We start from the raw sequence: 16,090 nt of genomic DNA on the forward strand, positions 1-16,090 counted from the left end.
AAAGTCAATGGCCAAGGCTGAAAGTCTGACAACAAAGTAACAAAATAAATAAATAAATAAATAAAAGAAAAGAAAGTAGTATGTGAATATAATCCAAAGGACAAATAAATATCCCAGAATCCATATAAACAAGTGACTGAATAAATAACGGGGGAAAGATAAACAAGTCTTCTAGGATTTATCCCTAGCCTAGAGCAGTACGCCCTTCCCTATTCCGCCCTAAACAAATCTTGTAGACAGAATTCAAGGAGCCAGTGCCATTGTCTGCAAAGCCAGCATCCCATATGGTTTGAGTTCCAGCTGCTCCACTTCCCATCCAGCTCCTTGCTAATGAACCTGGGAAAGCAGACACCCCAGTGGGAAGCTTGAACAGTGTTCCATACTCCTGACATTAGCCTGGCCTAGCCCCAACTGTTGTGGCCACTTAGGAAGGGAACTAGAGGATGGAAATCTCTTTCTATGTCTCTCCCTCTCTGTCATTCTGCTTTTCAAATAAATAAATACTTTTAAACAAGAATTCCAAAAACATTTACATAGATATGTTCTTTGTCCTGGAGGAGGTGGAGCGTTAACTTCACACCCCTTGAGCTTTGTATGCTGACTTCCTTCCAAAGAGTACAGGATAGAAAGGGGGCAAAACAAAAACTTTATAGTGGGAGCACCTAAAAACACTATCTCAAGTGATCAAAGTTAAAGTTAACAATGATTAATTGTTGATAATATATTCTGTTGATGTGATGTGATGTGATTAAACGGCATTTATCTTTGTGGTCTTTCTTCCAAAATCCCATAATGCCAATATCATGAGAAAAACCTTAGACAAATTCCAATTGAAGGCTATTGGACAAAATGATTAGTACTCCTCAAAACTGTTAAGGTCATCAATAACAAAGTCTGAGAAACAGTCTAAGGAGTGCAAGCAACATGACTAAATTCAATGTGGAACCCTGGATGGAATCTTGGAAAAGAAAAAGAGAATGGGGAAAAAGAAAGAAATCTGAACAAAGTATAGATCTGGGTTAACAATATCTCAGTGTCAGTTTATTCATTGTTAACAAATGTACCATACCAAACAGGAGGAAATGGGTGTGGGGCATTTGGACCTCCCTCTATTAACTTTGTAATTTTTCTGTGAATCTAAAACTATCTAAAGTTAAGTTTTAATTTTAAAAAAGACCATCCACAGGCTTAGCGAATATATTCATATATAGATATATATGTGTATATATATATATATATATCTGACTTGTATTCCCACCCCATAATACATAGTTACTACAAATGAATAATAAAAAGAAATTTTAAATGGTAACTCCCATTTTTTTTTAAAGATTTCTTTATTTATTTGAAAGGCAGAGTTACAGAGAGGCAGGGGGAGAGGGAGAGGGAGAGAGAGTGAGAGAGAAAGAGAGGTAGAGAGAGGTCTTCCATCTACTGGCTCACTCCCCAGATGGCCACAGCAGCCAGAGCTGCCCCACGTCCATATGGGATGCTAGCACTGTAGGCGGCAGCTTTACCTGCTACAACACAGCGCCAGCCCTGCTATTTTAAAAACATAGCCAAGGGGTCAACACTGTGGCACAGCAAGTATAAAGCTGCCACTTGCAGTGCCAGCATCCCATATGGGCGTCAGTTCGAGTCCTGGCTGCTCCACTTCCGATCCAGCTCTCAGCTATGGCCCTGGAAAGCAGTAGAAGATGGCCCAAGTCCTTGGGCCCCTGCACCAGCATGAGAGATCTGGAAGAAGATCCTGGCTCCTGGCTTCCTATCTGCCCAGCTCTGACCATTGTGGCCATCTGGGGAGTGAACCAGTGGATGGAAGACCTCTCTCTCTGCCTCTGCCTTTCTGTCACTCTGCCTTTCAAATAAATACATAAATCTTTAAAAAAAAAAAACATAGGCAAAACATTGAAAAAATGTTTCACAAAACAAGACAATAAAGTTAACAAGCACATGAAAAGATGCTCACCCTCAGTCACTGGGAAACTTGCAAAATTAAAATAGACATCATTTCACGCCCATTAGAAAGGTTCAAGTCTGACTAACAACCGGAAATGTTGGAAAGTATGTGCAACAACTGTAACCCTTATACACGGATGGTGGCAGTGCAAAGTGGTACAACCATTTTGGAAAACAGCTAGGGAATTTATTATAAACATAACCAGAATGACCTAGAAATTCCACACCTGTATTTATGACAAAATACGCCTGCAAAAATACTTGTACAAAAATATTTAGAACAACTTCAATAGCCCCGATGTGGAAGCCACCCAAATGTCCATTAGTATGTGAATGAATATTCAATGAGAATACTTCTCAATAAAAACTGCTGAGTTAATCCCAAATACATTATGCTGAGAAGGAAGGCAGTCCCTAGTACCTTCATGCTTTTAGATAGAGAATTTTTACTTAAAATATTTATTTGTGCGACTGCGCCTCTTCACTCCCCCCAAACGCTCAAGCCAGAGCCAGGGAACTCCATCCGGGTCTCTCCAGTGGGTGTCAGGGACCCCACTACTTGAGGCACCGCCGATGCCTCCCAGGGTGCGCATTAGCAGAAAGCTGGATTGGAGGAGCTGGGGTTCGAACATGCGATGCAGGGGTCGCAGCCCCTAGACCGATGGCCACCCCACTGCCCTCACCGTTATGGTGACAAAGTCAGGAGTGGTGGCGGCAGCGCGGGCAAGCGGACCGGACCGGGAGTGCGGGCGCTTCGCCGGCAGAGGACACACCCTGAGGACGTGCTGGGGACACGGCTGCACCTCGATCAAAACTCGTACAATGGTCAACACACACACACACACGATGTTTTTCACTGAAGCTTTTCTGCTTCCACAAAAAAACTGACAAGAAAAAAAGGCGCGCCGGCGACGCTGACTGGCAGGCAGGCGAACTCTGCTGGGGTAAGCCTAGACCATTTAGCAGTCCAACAAGCTCGGCCGCATTTTTGAGAGTAAACAGGGACTTCAAAAAGCCCTGCAAATGCTGGACCCGGGAGGCGGCGGGCCCCACGTCCCTTCCGGTAGAACCCGCGCGTCGCCGCGCGCCTCAGCGGCGGATTCCCACAGTCCGCACCCAGCGCGGCCTCACCTCGAGCCGCTCGGAGCCCCGCCACCGCACCCGCCGCCCAGCCTCAGAGCCTCCACACTTCCCGCCCCGCTTCGGCCCGCGCCGCGGCCCCACCTATTGCTCCCCTCACTCCCATCCTTGGAACCGTCCCTTTAGCTGTCAATCAATTCAAACATCTCACGGTGCGAACCAATCGCAAGCCTCTGTGAGGGGAAGGGGCGGGCGCCTTTCCCGGAAGTATTGGTTAAAGTCCCTCCAATCAGAAGCTCGGTGCGGGAAGTTTGAATTTTGCCGAGGCTCGGATAGGAAGGTGTTCCTGCTTCAGGGAAGACCGAAGTCGTGCAGGCCGAGTGGGTCCCTTTTCCTCTGGCGGAGGCTTCACACGAGAAGGGCCCTCAGGTCAGTGAGTACTGTGGGGCCGGGGTGGGGACGACGCTCGCCGGCTTCCGGTGAGTTCTAGAAGGGTCCGAGGACGCTCGCGCGAAGGCCCCCGGAGGACGGCGGTACCTGGCGCGCCGGATGACGTGATCCCGGCATAGTGAATGTTTGTTGCCTGGGTGGCGTCATTGGCCTCTGGGGTGGTGGGGCAGGTCTTCCCCGCGCGGGGTCTTCAGCGTCCCGGATCCCGGTGTTCCGTCCAGTCGCCCTGCCGGGTCCTGTGACGGCTGACAGGGTCCCGGCGGAGACCCCGCCGGCAGGCAGGACTAACGCCTTCTGGACTTTGGGGCTGCAGCCGCTCCGACAGCCTCAGACGCGCGTGAGGAGCCCGGCTGCCTGGCTTGCGGCCGCCGCCTGGAAGTCATGCGAATGCGGGTGGTTAATTTCCTTCAGCTGGGCCAGGGCGGTGATGGGAACTGCCTTTAGGGTTGTTGTGATGAGTGTGCCTGTATTCCCTCCCTCCGTGTCTCCGTCTTCTCTTGCTATGGGTAGTGCTTTTCTGTGTTTTAAGATAATACGTGCCTTGTAGGTTTTTTTTTTTTTTTAATATTTAGCGAATTAGTACTTGCACAAGGAGACAAATCATAGACTTCGTTTTTTCTTTAAAGTAGTAGAAAATTCTTGATGAAAAACACGGTCCATTATCACTTCTCCTGGGTTCTTAAGAATGTTATTAAGCATCCCACTCAGATTCTCATTTCTTATACTCTGTTGATGCTTACAGTAATGTTAAATTGTAACTTAATTGCATTTCTTGTGCCAGTTTTTCTTTTACTTGAGGTTTTCCAGTGGGCTTTGGCTAATTTTGTTGAAAAATATAGTGTGCCTGTGATACTGTTGAATACAGTATCAGCATTGCATTGAATTAGTCACCCACTGCAGAGCCGATTGATTGCTTGCTTTGGGGGGGACCCTCCCTACTTTGAGTGTGGAACAATATGGAGAATCAGCCCTCTTTGTCCAGTTTAGCTTGGTAGTGCTCTATACCAGCACATAGGTGACCCCTCCAACTCTCCTCTTTTCTTTAACCTTCTCAGTTGGGCCCACTGTCTGTTAGAACTCATGACATCATGTTTAGTGTCCTTCTCCCTTGTTTTGTTTGAGTATGTTCTCAAGGATCTTTCTAAGAAAAGATATGTGCCGAGTAAACAATATGATTTCTTGTATGGATGAAGACAGTAGGACAAACTAATGGAATTATCCTTCTGTATCACCATGGAAATTTTTTTCCTGAAAATCTTTCTCTTTTTTTAATCTTAAATATCCAGTTGTCTGTCTATGCATGTCTTATAGGCATCTCATATAGTGTTTTGTTTTTTTTTTTTTTTCCCTGAGAAATGTTAGGCTGCCTACATTCATCCCAGGGGAAGGTTATGGAAACTTTTGTATACAAACCTAACATTTCCTTTCCCTCTTCCCAGTTGCACTTTGTACTCTTCTTTCTGCAGTGCGTTCTGCGGTAAGCCCAGAGCTGCTTGTCTGAATTTTTATTTCAGGAGGCTCTCAGGTGGGACAGGATTTGAACTGGACTCTTTAATTTTTTTAAATAATAAAATGAAAATTCATGTAAGTTGGCTTCTATTTCCCTTTTCCCTGACAGGATGTCTTCGTCACATTTTGCCATTCGACACAGAAAAGATTTAAGCACTGAAATGATTAGAACTAAAATTGCTCATAGGAAATCACTGTCTCAGAAAGAAAACAGACATAAGGAATACGAACGAAATCGACATTTTGGTTTGAAAGATGTCAACATTCCAAACTGGGAAGGTAGAATTCTCGTTGAATTAGATGAGTCATCTCAAGCGCTTGTTCCAGAAAAGGCCAGTGCCAAGCCAAGTAAGTAAAGGTCTGTTGTGATTTTCAGTACTTTGAGGAGTGGAGTAAGCGTGGTTTAATGCCTGTGAGTAAAAGCAAAACGAAAACAAATCCTGGCCAGATGAATGAGGTTTTGAAATGTCATTGTAACTTGATATCCTCTACAACTAAATATATAGTCAACCCTCCATTTTTGAGACCTTTCTCCCAGAGAAGGGTTTTTGTTTCTGTATAGTCAACGAACCGTGGATTGAAAATGTTAAAATAGAATTGCATCATTATTGAACATGTACAGATTTTTTTTCTTGTCATTCTCTAAACAGTACAACTGTAGCATAGCATTTACATTGTCCTAGGTTCATAAGTAATCTAGAGGTGATTTAAAGTATATAGGAAAATGTATATAGGTTACAGGCAAATATTATGCCATTTTCTATCCATTGGAGCCTTGGAACAATCCCTTATGGAAGCTGAGAGATCACTGGACAATTTATTTAAGAGAAGGGCTGTGAAGGTCCCTAGCTAGATTGTGGAGTGTTGCGGAGTATTGTAGACTTCATCATTTATACTGTCTTACAGTAATTGTAAAGTTCTTCTGGGAGTTTGGGTAAGATAAGTGTTGAAAGATAAATTGATAAGAAACAAAATAGAATGATTAAAGAACCCATGAGGAAGAATACTTTGCCAGTGGAAATTAGAGAAAAGTAGAAAGAATTCATATTCACAGTTTGTCCAAAAGGATTTAGGGCCATTAGGAAGGAAACGATCAACTAAAGAAAAGAATCAACTTAGAAAAAGATACAGATAGCATCTCAAAAGGCAAAGGATGGAAGTTTCTTAGACAGAAATGAGGTGTTAAGTTAATTGTTCACAGCTTTAGTTTTTATCATTTCCTAGGATCAGTGTAAAATGTGACACACGTAAGATTCTAAATGTCTTCAAGCTAAATGACTACGTCAAAAATGGGATTGGACTGAAAAAAGCCAGATTTGTCATTTTTGTGATTCTGGGAAAAGAAAGAATCAGACAAAAGTGTGTTTTTGTTTTTGCCTCTACTCTTGTCCTCTCAAATCTAACCATGTCAGTATGCTATTAAAATATCCCTTATGTCCTGCCTACAAAGGATGAGATGGAAGTGGGCCTACTATGTTCCATAGAAGACAAGTAGGTAACCAGGGCTAGAGAAGAATGAGTCAAGATAGGAAGCTAAATCCTAGACAGCCCTGGGGACCATCATTTCAATGACATTGGCTTTTTCTTTTTTTTAAAGATTGATTTATTTATTTGAAAAACAGAGTTACAGAAAGGCAGAGGCAGAGAGAGAAGTCTTCTATCTGATGGTTCACTCTGCAAATGGCCATAATGGCCGGAGCTACACCTATCCGAAGCCAGGAGCCAGGAACTTCTTTGGGTCTCCCACACAGGCTCAGGGACCCAAGGACTTGGGCCATCTTACGTTGCCCTCCCAGGCCATAGCAGAGTGCTGGACTGGAAGTGGAATAGCTGGGACTCGAACTGGTGCCCATATGGGATGCCGGCATTGCAGGTGGTGGCTTTACCTGATACCAGCCCCAGGATGTTGGCTTTTATGCTGAAGAAAAGGAGATGCCATTAATGGATTAATGGATGTTTATGTAATCTGATTTGTGTTTTAAAAAGATTGCTTAAACTGCTATGTTGAGAGCAGATTATAGGATGGGGAGCATGACTACAGGGAGACTAGTTAGAAAGGAGATGTTTTAGAGGTACCTGCTATTGTACATAGGGATGAAATCTTGAGAGGAGAACTTTTGAAAACAGCAGAACGTTCATAATTGCTGAATCTGAATCTAGGTGGTAGGTATCTGGGGTTTAATTCTACTTGTGGGTTTATATATTTTTCATAATTTTGAGTTAAGGAGACAATGTAAGGAGAACTGGGAATAGAGATAGATAATTTTCTTGATAATTATTGCCATAAATGACTAGAAAACAAGGCAAGTAGCTCAGTAAAGCTGTGTATTGGGATAAATTATTACATGTTTCTGATTTTTTTAAAATTTAAAAAAAAATTTTATTTTTTAATGGAGTTACAGAAAAGGAGAGACAGAGAGAAAGGTCTTCTATCCACTGGTTCAATTCCCAAATGGTTGCATTGGCAGAAGTTGGGCCAATTGGGAGCCAGGAGCTTCCTCTGGGTCTCTCATGCAGGTGCAGGGGCCCAAGCACTTGGACCATTTTCTACTGCTTTCCCAGACCATAGAAGAGAACTGGATTAGAAGAGGAGCAGCTGGCACATGAACTGGTGCCCATAGGGGATGCCTGTGCCATGGGCAGAGGCTTAGCTATTGCACCATAGCATTTAAGATTTATTTATTTGAAAGGTAGATTGACACAGAGAGAGAGAGAGAGATCTCATCTGCTAATTCACTCCCAAAATGACTGCAATGGCTAGGACTGAGCCAAGCTGAAGCCAGGAGCCAGGGGCTTCCTCCAGGTCTCCCACATTGGTAGCAGGGGCTCAAGCACTTGGGCCATCTTTTGTGCTTTCCCAGGCCATTAGCAGAGAGCTGGATCAGAAGTGGTGCTGCTGGTACATGAACTTGTGCCCATATGGGATACTGGCAGCGAAGGTGGGAGCTTAACCATCTGCCCCATCTCCCTGTTTATGTTTTCTTGATGACAGCAATCGTGTAGCAAAGCAAATAATAGGTGAAAAGGTTCTTGAACAGGTGAGAATGGATGGAGCACATCTATTATAATAAATAACCTCCGGAGTTGTACTGGTTACTACTAAGCTTAGAAACTTAAAAAAAAAAATGTTTATTGTTTCACACAAATTTTGTGGGTCAGGAATTTGGATGAGGCTTAGTTGGATGGTTCTGAAGGTAGCAGTCATGATGTTTTCTATGGTTGCATCTGAAGGCTTCACTTAGTCTGGAAAGTCTGCTTCCAGGATGACTGATTCACATAACCAACAAGATACTGCTGGCTTTTGGCTGGAAACCTAAATTCTTTGTTATGTGAACATCTAGAGCTGCTAGAAGTCTCCTTAAGGCTCTCCATGGCCACTGACTTCCCCCAGAGTGAGTCATCTGAGAGAGGCAGACTCCACCCTATCTGAGAAATCATACTCTTTCATTTCTATGTTCTTTTTAGTTATACAAGTCAAGTCTGTTAGGTGTGGGAGCGGAGCGGGCATGACTGCCAGGACAAGGGCATGACTGCCAGAGGGGGTGATCCCCAGAGGTCAGCATGGAGGCTGGCTAACATGCAAGTTAACTGGTTTAGAAGTGAAGTAATGGAGCTGGTGTTGCAGTACTGTGGGTCAAGCTGCCACTTGTGACACTGGCAGCTCATATTGGAGTGACAGTTTGAGACTAGCTGCTGTGCTTCTGATCCAGCTTCCTTCCAATGCACCTCACAAGGATATGGGTGATGGTCCAAGTACTTGAGCCTCTGCCATCCAAGTTGGAGACCTTGATGAAATTCCTGGCTCCTGGCTTCACCTTGGCTCAGCCTTGGTGGTTATGACCATTTGGAGAATGAACTATCAGAGGGAAGGTCTCTCTTTCTGCCTTTCAAATAAATCTGTCTTTTTTATTTTTTTTAAGATTTATTTATTTATTTATTTGAAAGGCCGAGTTACAGAAATAGAGAAAGAGACAGAGAGAGGTATTCCATCTGCTGGTTCATTCCCTAGATGGTCACAAAGGCCAGAGCTAGGCCTGTCAGAAGCCAGGAGCTTCTCCTGGGTCTCCCACATGGGTGCAGGGGCCTAAGGACTTGGACCATCCTCTACTACTTTCCCAGGCACATTAGCAGGGAGTGGATTGGAAATGGAGCAGCTGAGATTGAACCATGCCAGTATGGGATACCTGTGCCACAGGCAGCAGTTTTACCTGCCAACCATGGCAATGGCCCCAATAAATCTCTTAAAAAGTAAAAATAATAGTGAAATAATACATGGTAAGCAGTTAGTTAATATTTCAACAAGTTATGAGAAAAGGAATAGAAACTTTTTAAAATTACAGATTGAAATAAACATGTTTAGAGTGCTAAGGAATTGTTGCTAAAATTATTATTATTGTTTAAGATTTTATGTATGTAATTGAGAGGTAGAGTTATAGAGAGAGAGACAGAAAGGTCTTCCATGCACTGGTTCACTCCCCAAATGGCCACAATGACCAGAGCTGGACCAATTCAAAACCAGGAGCTAGGAGCTTCTTCCAGGTTCCCCATGTAGGTGCAGGGGCCCAAGCACTCGGACCATCTTCCGCTGCTTTCCCAGGCCACAGCAGAGAGCTGGACTGGAAGAGGAGCAGCCACAACAAGAGCCTTCTACACCACAGCGCTGGCCCCTGCTAAAATTATTTCTTAACAGCAGCTGAAGTTTGACACAAATGATTTTTTTAGACATTTACACAACCCTTTATGTGAAATATCTTATATACTGTATTGTGGTTTTTTCCTTTTTAGGATCAATGAAGACTGTCCTAGGAGATCAACGAAAACAAATGCTCCAGAAATACAAAGAAGAAAAACAGCTTCAAAAATTGAAAGAGCAGAGAGAGAAAGCTAAACGAGGAGTATTTAAAGTGGGTCTTTATAGACCTGATAAGCCTGGTTTTCTTTCATCAAACCAGAATGTTATGAAAGCTGAGTCAAAAAAGGTAAATTTAGTATCTTAATTTGATATAAAGGAATTGTTCCTTTTTTCTGGAATTTTCCTTAAAAGATTAAAATAACTGCTGCTTCTTAGTCCCTTTAGGCACTTAATAGTTGATAGGTAATTTAGAAGGATGAAAATCAGGTCTTTAGAAAGTGCTATAGGTAAGGTAGGATAGGATTAAAATAGGAGGGTAGTGATAGACTTACTGCTGTGTCAGAGGATTTGACATTTATCCTGTAGGTTAGAAAGAGTTGAGGGAGGTATATATGTAAAATAGTACCATTATCAGATTAATAATTCAAGAAGATTACCCTAACCTTAAAGATTATAATCCAGAAAAGGAAGCATTTATAGATCAGAAGACCAAAATTGTGAGACTGTTAGGGTAGATTAGGTGAACCAGGATAAGTGGACAGTGTCAGTGGTTTTAAAAAGGAAGAAATCTATATAGCACATGGTAAGAGATACATTTGGTAGGACTGGTAACCAACAGGATGGTGAGGGGTAATGGAAATTAAGTCAGAAATGAGGTGATTCTGAAATTTTCTTGCACCCAGATAAACCTACATTTAAATTCATTTTGTTCATAAACTTCTGAATGTACTCTCAAGTAAGGCTTTCCTGATATGAATAAGAGTTGAATTATGCACAGGCCCAAAGTATTGCCTACTTTTCTGGGTCTCATGAATCTCATTGATTCACTTGATGATCTTTGATTATTTACTTTGCAAATGACCTTAGGATAATTTTGAAGAGACCAAAACTAACAATATAGTTCAAGGACAGAAAGATATAAAAATATTCTACATATAATAGAGAAGGGAGGATGGTTTCTGTTTGGAGGAACAACAAGGACGGCCTCGATTTAGACTGCCTTCTCAAGAATATGTAGAATGCCAATCATTGTTCCAAACTATAAACAGCTATTTAAAAAGTGTTCTACAAATGGGGGAAAACAGGCATGATTGTGTTAAATAACAAGATTCGCTAAAGATTGTTATTCTTTATTTTGCTTACCTTGTGTACTCTAAGGCAAAGCCTGGTTTTGTTAGCACTGGCTTTTCACAGATTTGGATAAGAAATTGATTTCTGATCTAGAGAAGTCTGTTATGGTTAAGAGATTTTTACAAAGTGAATAAATATCTTACCACTTTTTAGTCAGTTTTTTGCAGAATTTTTTCCACATTTTGTGATGATGTCAGTTTTCTTACTGATAGTAGACAAGTACTTAATCATGAGATTTGAAATAAAATTGTTAAAAATAGGAAAGTGAGCCATAATTGCCTTTTTATTAAAAAAAAATTTGCTCATCTACCCTATTTTGCCTACCTAATTAATGAGAATCTAATACCTGAAAACATAGTTTGAAATTTGTTCTCACCAAAAAGTATTTTGAAGCTATTAATATTTTTTGAAGATTAGGTTATATATTTGAAAGAGTTACAGAGAGAAAGATCTTCCATCTGTTGTTTTGCTCCCCAGATGATCGCAACAGCCAGGACTGAGACAATTTGTAGCCAGGAGCCAAGAGTTTCTTCCAGGTCTCCCATGTGGGTAGCAGGGTCCCAAACACTAGCACCATCTTCCGCTGCTTTTCCTATGCCATTAGGAAGGAGCGAGATCAGAAGTGGAACAGCCAGGGCACAAAGCAGCTCCCATATGGGATACTGGCATTGCAGGTGGCAGCTTTACCCACTATGCCACAAGCTGTTAGTTTTTTAAAAATACAGGCCGGCGCCGCGGCTCACTAGGCTAGTCCTCCGCCTTGCGGTGCCGGATTCTGTCCCGGTTGCCCCCCTTCCAGGCCAGCTCTCTGCTGTGGCCAGGGAGTGCAGTGGAGGATGGCCCAAGTGCTTGGGCCCTGCACCCCATGGGAGACCAGGATAAGTACCTGGCTCCTGCCATCGGATCAGCGCGGTGCGCCAGCCACAGCAGCCATTGGCGGGTGAACCAACGGCAAAGGAAGACCTTTCTCACTGTCCACTCTGCCTGTCAAAAACAAAAAAAAAAAAACAAACAAAAACAAAAACAAAAACGTATTTTTGAAAGGCAGAGCAACAGAGGGAGGGAGAAACAGAGAGGTGTCTTCCATTCACTGGTTCGCTCTTGATGGCCACAAGAGCCGAATCTAAGCCAGGCCAAAGCCCAGAAATCCATCTGGTCTCCCATAAAGGCGGCTTGGGGCCATTTTGAAGCTATTAATTTAAACTTATTAATTAAACTAATTAATAAATTAATATTAATTTAAACTTATTAATTATTAATTTAAACTTAATTTGAAGTAAGTGAAAGCCAAACAAAATAGCAATTTAAGTAAGCAAGTATTTTCTTGCCATAAATGATTAAGGATAAAGTCTAACTTTAAAATTGGAACTTAGGGCTGGGATTGTGGCACAGTAGGTAGAATTGCCTGTGAAGCCAGCATCCCATATGGGTTCCCATTCTGACTGCTCCACTTCTGATCCAGCTCCCTGCTGGTGGACCTGGGAAGGCAACTGAAGATGGCCCAGATTCTCTTCTCAGGCCTCTGTACCCACATGGGAGACTCACATGGAGTTCCTGGCTCCTGACTTTGGCTTGGCCCTGCCCCATCATTGTGGTCATCTGGGGAATGAATCAGCAGATAGAAGATCTCTCTCTCTCTCTCTCTGTATAACTGCCTTACTTTGAGTAAATAAGTAAAATGAAAATAAAATGAGAACTTTATTTCATAGTGAGACATGGAGTTAAACCTTTGGCAGTTATTTTTTAAACTTTGTCTTCTTTTGACTGTTTTAAGGCTATTCCATCTTCTATGCGGATTACGAGGTCAAAGGCAAAAGACCAAGCAGAGCAGACTAAGGTATAGTTGATAATAATTGTTATTAAAATGATAAATTTTTGGGCCGGTGCCGTGGCTCAATAGGCTAATCCTCCACCTTGCGGCGCCGGCACACCGGGTTCTAGTCCCGGTCGGGGCGCCGGATTCTGTCCCGGTTGCCCCTCTTCCAGGCCAGCTCTCTGCTATGGCCAGGGAGTGCAGTGGAGGATGGCCCAGGTGCTTGGGCCCTGCACCCCATGGGAGACCAGGAAAAAGCACCTGGATCCTGGCTCCTGCCATCGGATCAGCGCGGTGCGCCGGCTGCAGCGGCGGCCATTGGAGGGTGAACCAACGGCAAAAGGAAGACCTTTCTCTCTGTCTCTCTCTCTCACTGTCCACTCTGCCTGTCAAAAAAAAAAAAAAAAAAAAAATTTTTTTTCTCAGGGTAAGTAAGTTCACTTTTTTTTTCTCTCTTTTTTTTTGTTTGTTTTTTTTTTCTCTTTTTTTTGTTTGCTTTTCTTTCTTTTTTTCTTTTTTCGTATTTTTGTTTGTTTAAAGTAAGTTCACTTTTAATCTAATGTCAGCTTCAAACATAGTAACCAATTTACTAGATTGAACGGGCACCAAAATCATTGTTAACTTTCACTTAAAATATTCTTTTTGTCTAAATGTACTTTATGAGATCCATACCAAACTTTGTCTTTGTGTCACACTCTTTGTTTACTGGGTTCCTATTAGCATTCCAAGTTACCTGCATGAAATACATGTGGGGTGGATTTTATAAACCTTTGGGTCTTCAAAGTACTGCTAATAGAGTTTTGAAGAGTGTTACTAAAAATGAAGTGGCCAAGAAGGGAAATAGTATTAGTTTGAGATATTAGCATTTTATAAATTCTAGAATTCTAGAAAAAGGGGTTTAAGAAATTTGTATGAGGCCAGCACTGCGGCTCAATAGGCTAATCCTTCACCTAGCGGCGCTGGCACACTGGGTTCTAGCCCCGGTTGGGGCGCCGGATTCTGTCCCGGTTGCCCCTCTTCCAGGCCAGCTCTTTGCTGTGGCCTGGGAAGGCAGTGGAGGATGGCCCAAGTGCTTGGGCCCTGCACCCCATGGGAGACCAGGAGAAGTACCTAGCTCCTGCCTTTGGATCAGTGCGGTGCGCCGGCCGCAGCGCGCCAGCCGCGGTGGCCATTGGAGGGTGAACCAGTGGCAAAAGGAAGACCTTTCTCTCTGTCTCTCTCTCACTGTCCACTCTGCCTATCAAAAAAAAAAAAAAAAAAGAAAGAAATTTGTATGAGAGATCTTCAAAAATTCATGGAAAATGTGTATTATGAAGAAACTACAAATTTCAAAGAAATTATTTGTTCTGTAATAAACTTATCTTTCAAAATTTACATTTATTGATTTGAAAGGCAGTTACAGAGAGGCTGAGAGAGAGAGGGAGGTCTTCCATTCGCTGGTTTACTCCCCAGTTGGCCGCAGTGGTTGGAGCTGTGCCAATCTAAAGGCAGGTGACAGGAAATTCTTCCCCGTCTCCCATGTGGTTGCAGGGGCCCAAGCATTTGGGCCATCTGCTGCTTTTCCAGGTCATAGCAGAGAGTTGGATTGGAAGTGGAGCAGCCAGGACCCAAACCAGCACCCAAATGCAATGCCAGCACTGCAGGCGGCAGCCTTTCCCGCTATGCCACAGCGCCAGTCCCTAAACTTACCTTTCACTCTCATTTTCCATGAACTTTTTGAAGTACCCTTGTATAATAGAAAGCTTGTTTATTTATCTCATTTGGGTTTATATATTTTTTGTGTGGTTATTCATAATTGTCAGAATTCAGATGTGAGGTCAGTTTACAAATTTTAAAATCTTTGATTAATTGTATAACTAAATCACATGGTGCCTAATTTCTTAATTAGGTTAATAATGGGAATATTGTTCAAGTAATCCGACCTGGTCAAAAGCAAACTTCTGAAAAGAAAATGTTGGACAAAGAGAGAACAGGTAAGAATAATAGCAGTTATTGTAAAATCTTATGTTACCATAGCAGTCATTTAACAATTACAAAGAACTTTTGAATTTATTGGTTTTTTCCCCTATAGTTGTGCAACCTGCAGTGCCGACATCAGTGAGAATGACTAGATCAGCTACTCAAGCAGCAAAGCAGGTTGCCAGAACTGTCTCTTCTACCACAAGAAAGCCAGGTGCAAGAGCTGCTAATGGTAAGAACTGTTGTCTGATCAGTGACTGCATTAGGACATTCAGTCCTTGAGACTTTATGTTCGGTTTTTAAAAGTCAGCATGAACTTCTTAGTGAGAGAGGAAAACATGGAAGATTCTAACTCCTAAAAGTAAGTTCTGTGCCCTGGCATCCAGGTGGCATGCAGTGAGTACTCAGATGATGGAGACCAGAATTCATATAAGCATTGTTTCAATTATTGTATTTGCAGCAATACAACATAGGCACTAAAAATGTAGAAGAACATTTGGTTTCATGGCTTATGATAGATTAAAAGAAAAATGGTCAAAATCTGAACAGTAGGATCACATTTCTTTTTTTATTTTCTTTTTAAAAATTGACATTATTTATTTGAAAGAGTTGCAGAGAGAGGTCTTCTATCCTCTGGTTGCCTCCCTAAATGGCCATAACAGCTAGAGCTGAGCTGATCCAAAGCTGGGAATTGGGAGCTTCCTCTAGGTCTCCCACATGGGTGCAGGGCCCAGGCACTTAGGCCATCCTCCACTGTTTTTCCCAGTAACATTAGTTGTGAACTGGATCAGAAGTGGAGTAGCCAGGACTGGAACTGGCGCCCATATGTGAAGCCGGTGCAGCAAGCTGGGGCTTTTTTTTTTTTTTTTTTTTTTTTTTTTTGACAGGCAGAGTGGACAGTGAGAGAGAGAGACAGAGAGAAAGGTCTTCCTTTTGCCGTTGGTTCACCCTCCAATGGCCGCCACGGCCGGCACACCGCGCTGATCGGATGGCAGGAGCCAGGTACTTCTCCTGGTCTCCCATGGGGTGCAGGGCCCAAGCACTTGGGCCATCCTCCACTGCCTTCCCGGGCCACAGCAGAGAGCTGGCCTGGGAGAGGGGCAACCGGGACAGAATTCGGCGCCCCGACTGGGACTAGAACCAGGTGTGCCGGTGCCGCAGGGTGGAGGATTAACCTATTGAGGCGCGGCACCGGCCTAAGCTGGGGCTTTAACACATTGTACCACAGCGCCAGCCCCAGGATCACATTTCTTTTTTTTTTTTTCTTTTTTTTTTTTTTTTTGACAGGCAGAGTGGACAGTGAGAGAGAGAGAGAGAGAGAGAGAGAAAGGTCTTCA

General features: G+C 42.9%; 1 protein-coding gene across 7 annotated transcripts in view; it reads left to right on the plus strand.

Annotated features, from left to right (window-relative positions):
• Nucleotides 1-3,327: 3,327 nt before the first annotated feature.
• DLGAP5 (DLG associated protein 5) overlaps nucleotides 3,328-16,090 on the plus strand; it is a 42,640-nt gene continuing 29,877 nt past the window's right edge. Inside the window, exons 1-7 of one of the 7 annotated variants that reach the window (XM_070053328.1) lie at nucleotides 3,767-3,882; nucleotides 4,929-5,014; nucleotides 5,108-5,346; nucleotides 9,784-9,977; nucleotides 12,756-12,818; nucleotides 14,683-14,767; nucleotides 14,866-14,985. In XM_070053328.1, the coding sequence (XP_069909429.1) occupies nucleotides 5,109-5,346; nucleotides 9,784-9,977; nucleotides 12,756-12,818; nucleotides 14,683-14,767; nucleotides 14,866-14,985 (700 nt within the window). In that variant the 5' untranslated portion in view covers nucleotides 3,767-3,882; nucleotides 4,929-5,014; nucleotide 5,108. The other 6 variants (XM_051822897.2, XM_051822889.2, XM_051822890.2 and 3 more) reach the window with 6 other exon arrangements.

This window comes from Oryctolagus cuniculus, chromosome 12 (genome assembly GCF_964237555.1).
Source record: "Oryctolagus cuniculus chromosome 12, mOryCun1.1, whole genome shotgun sequence".
NCBI lineage: Eukaryota > Metazoa > Chordata > Mammalia > Lagomorpha > Leporidae > Oryctolagus > Oryctolagus cuniculus.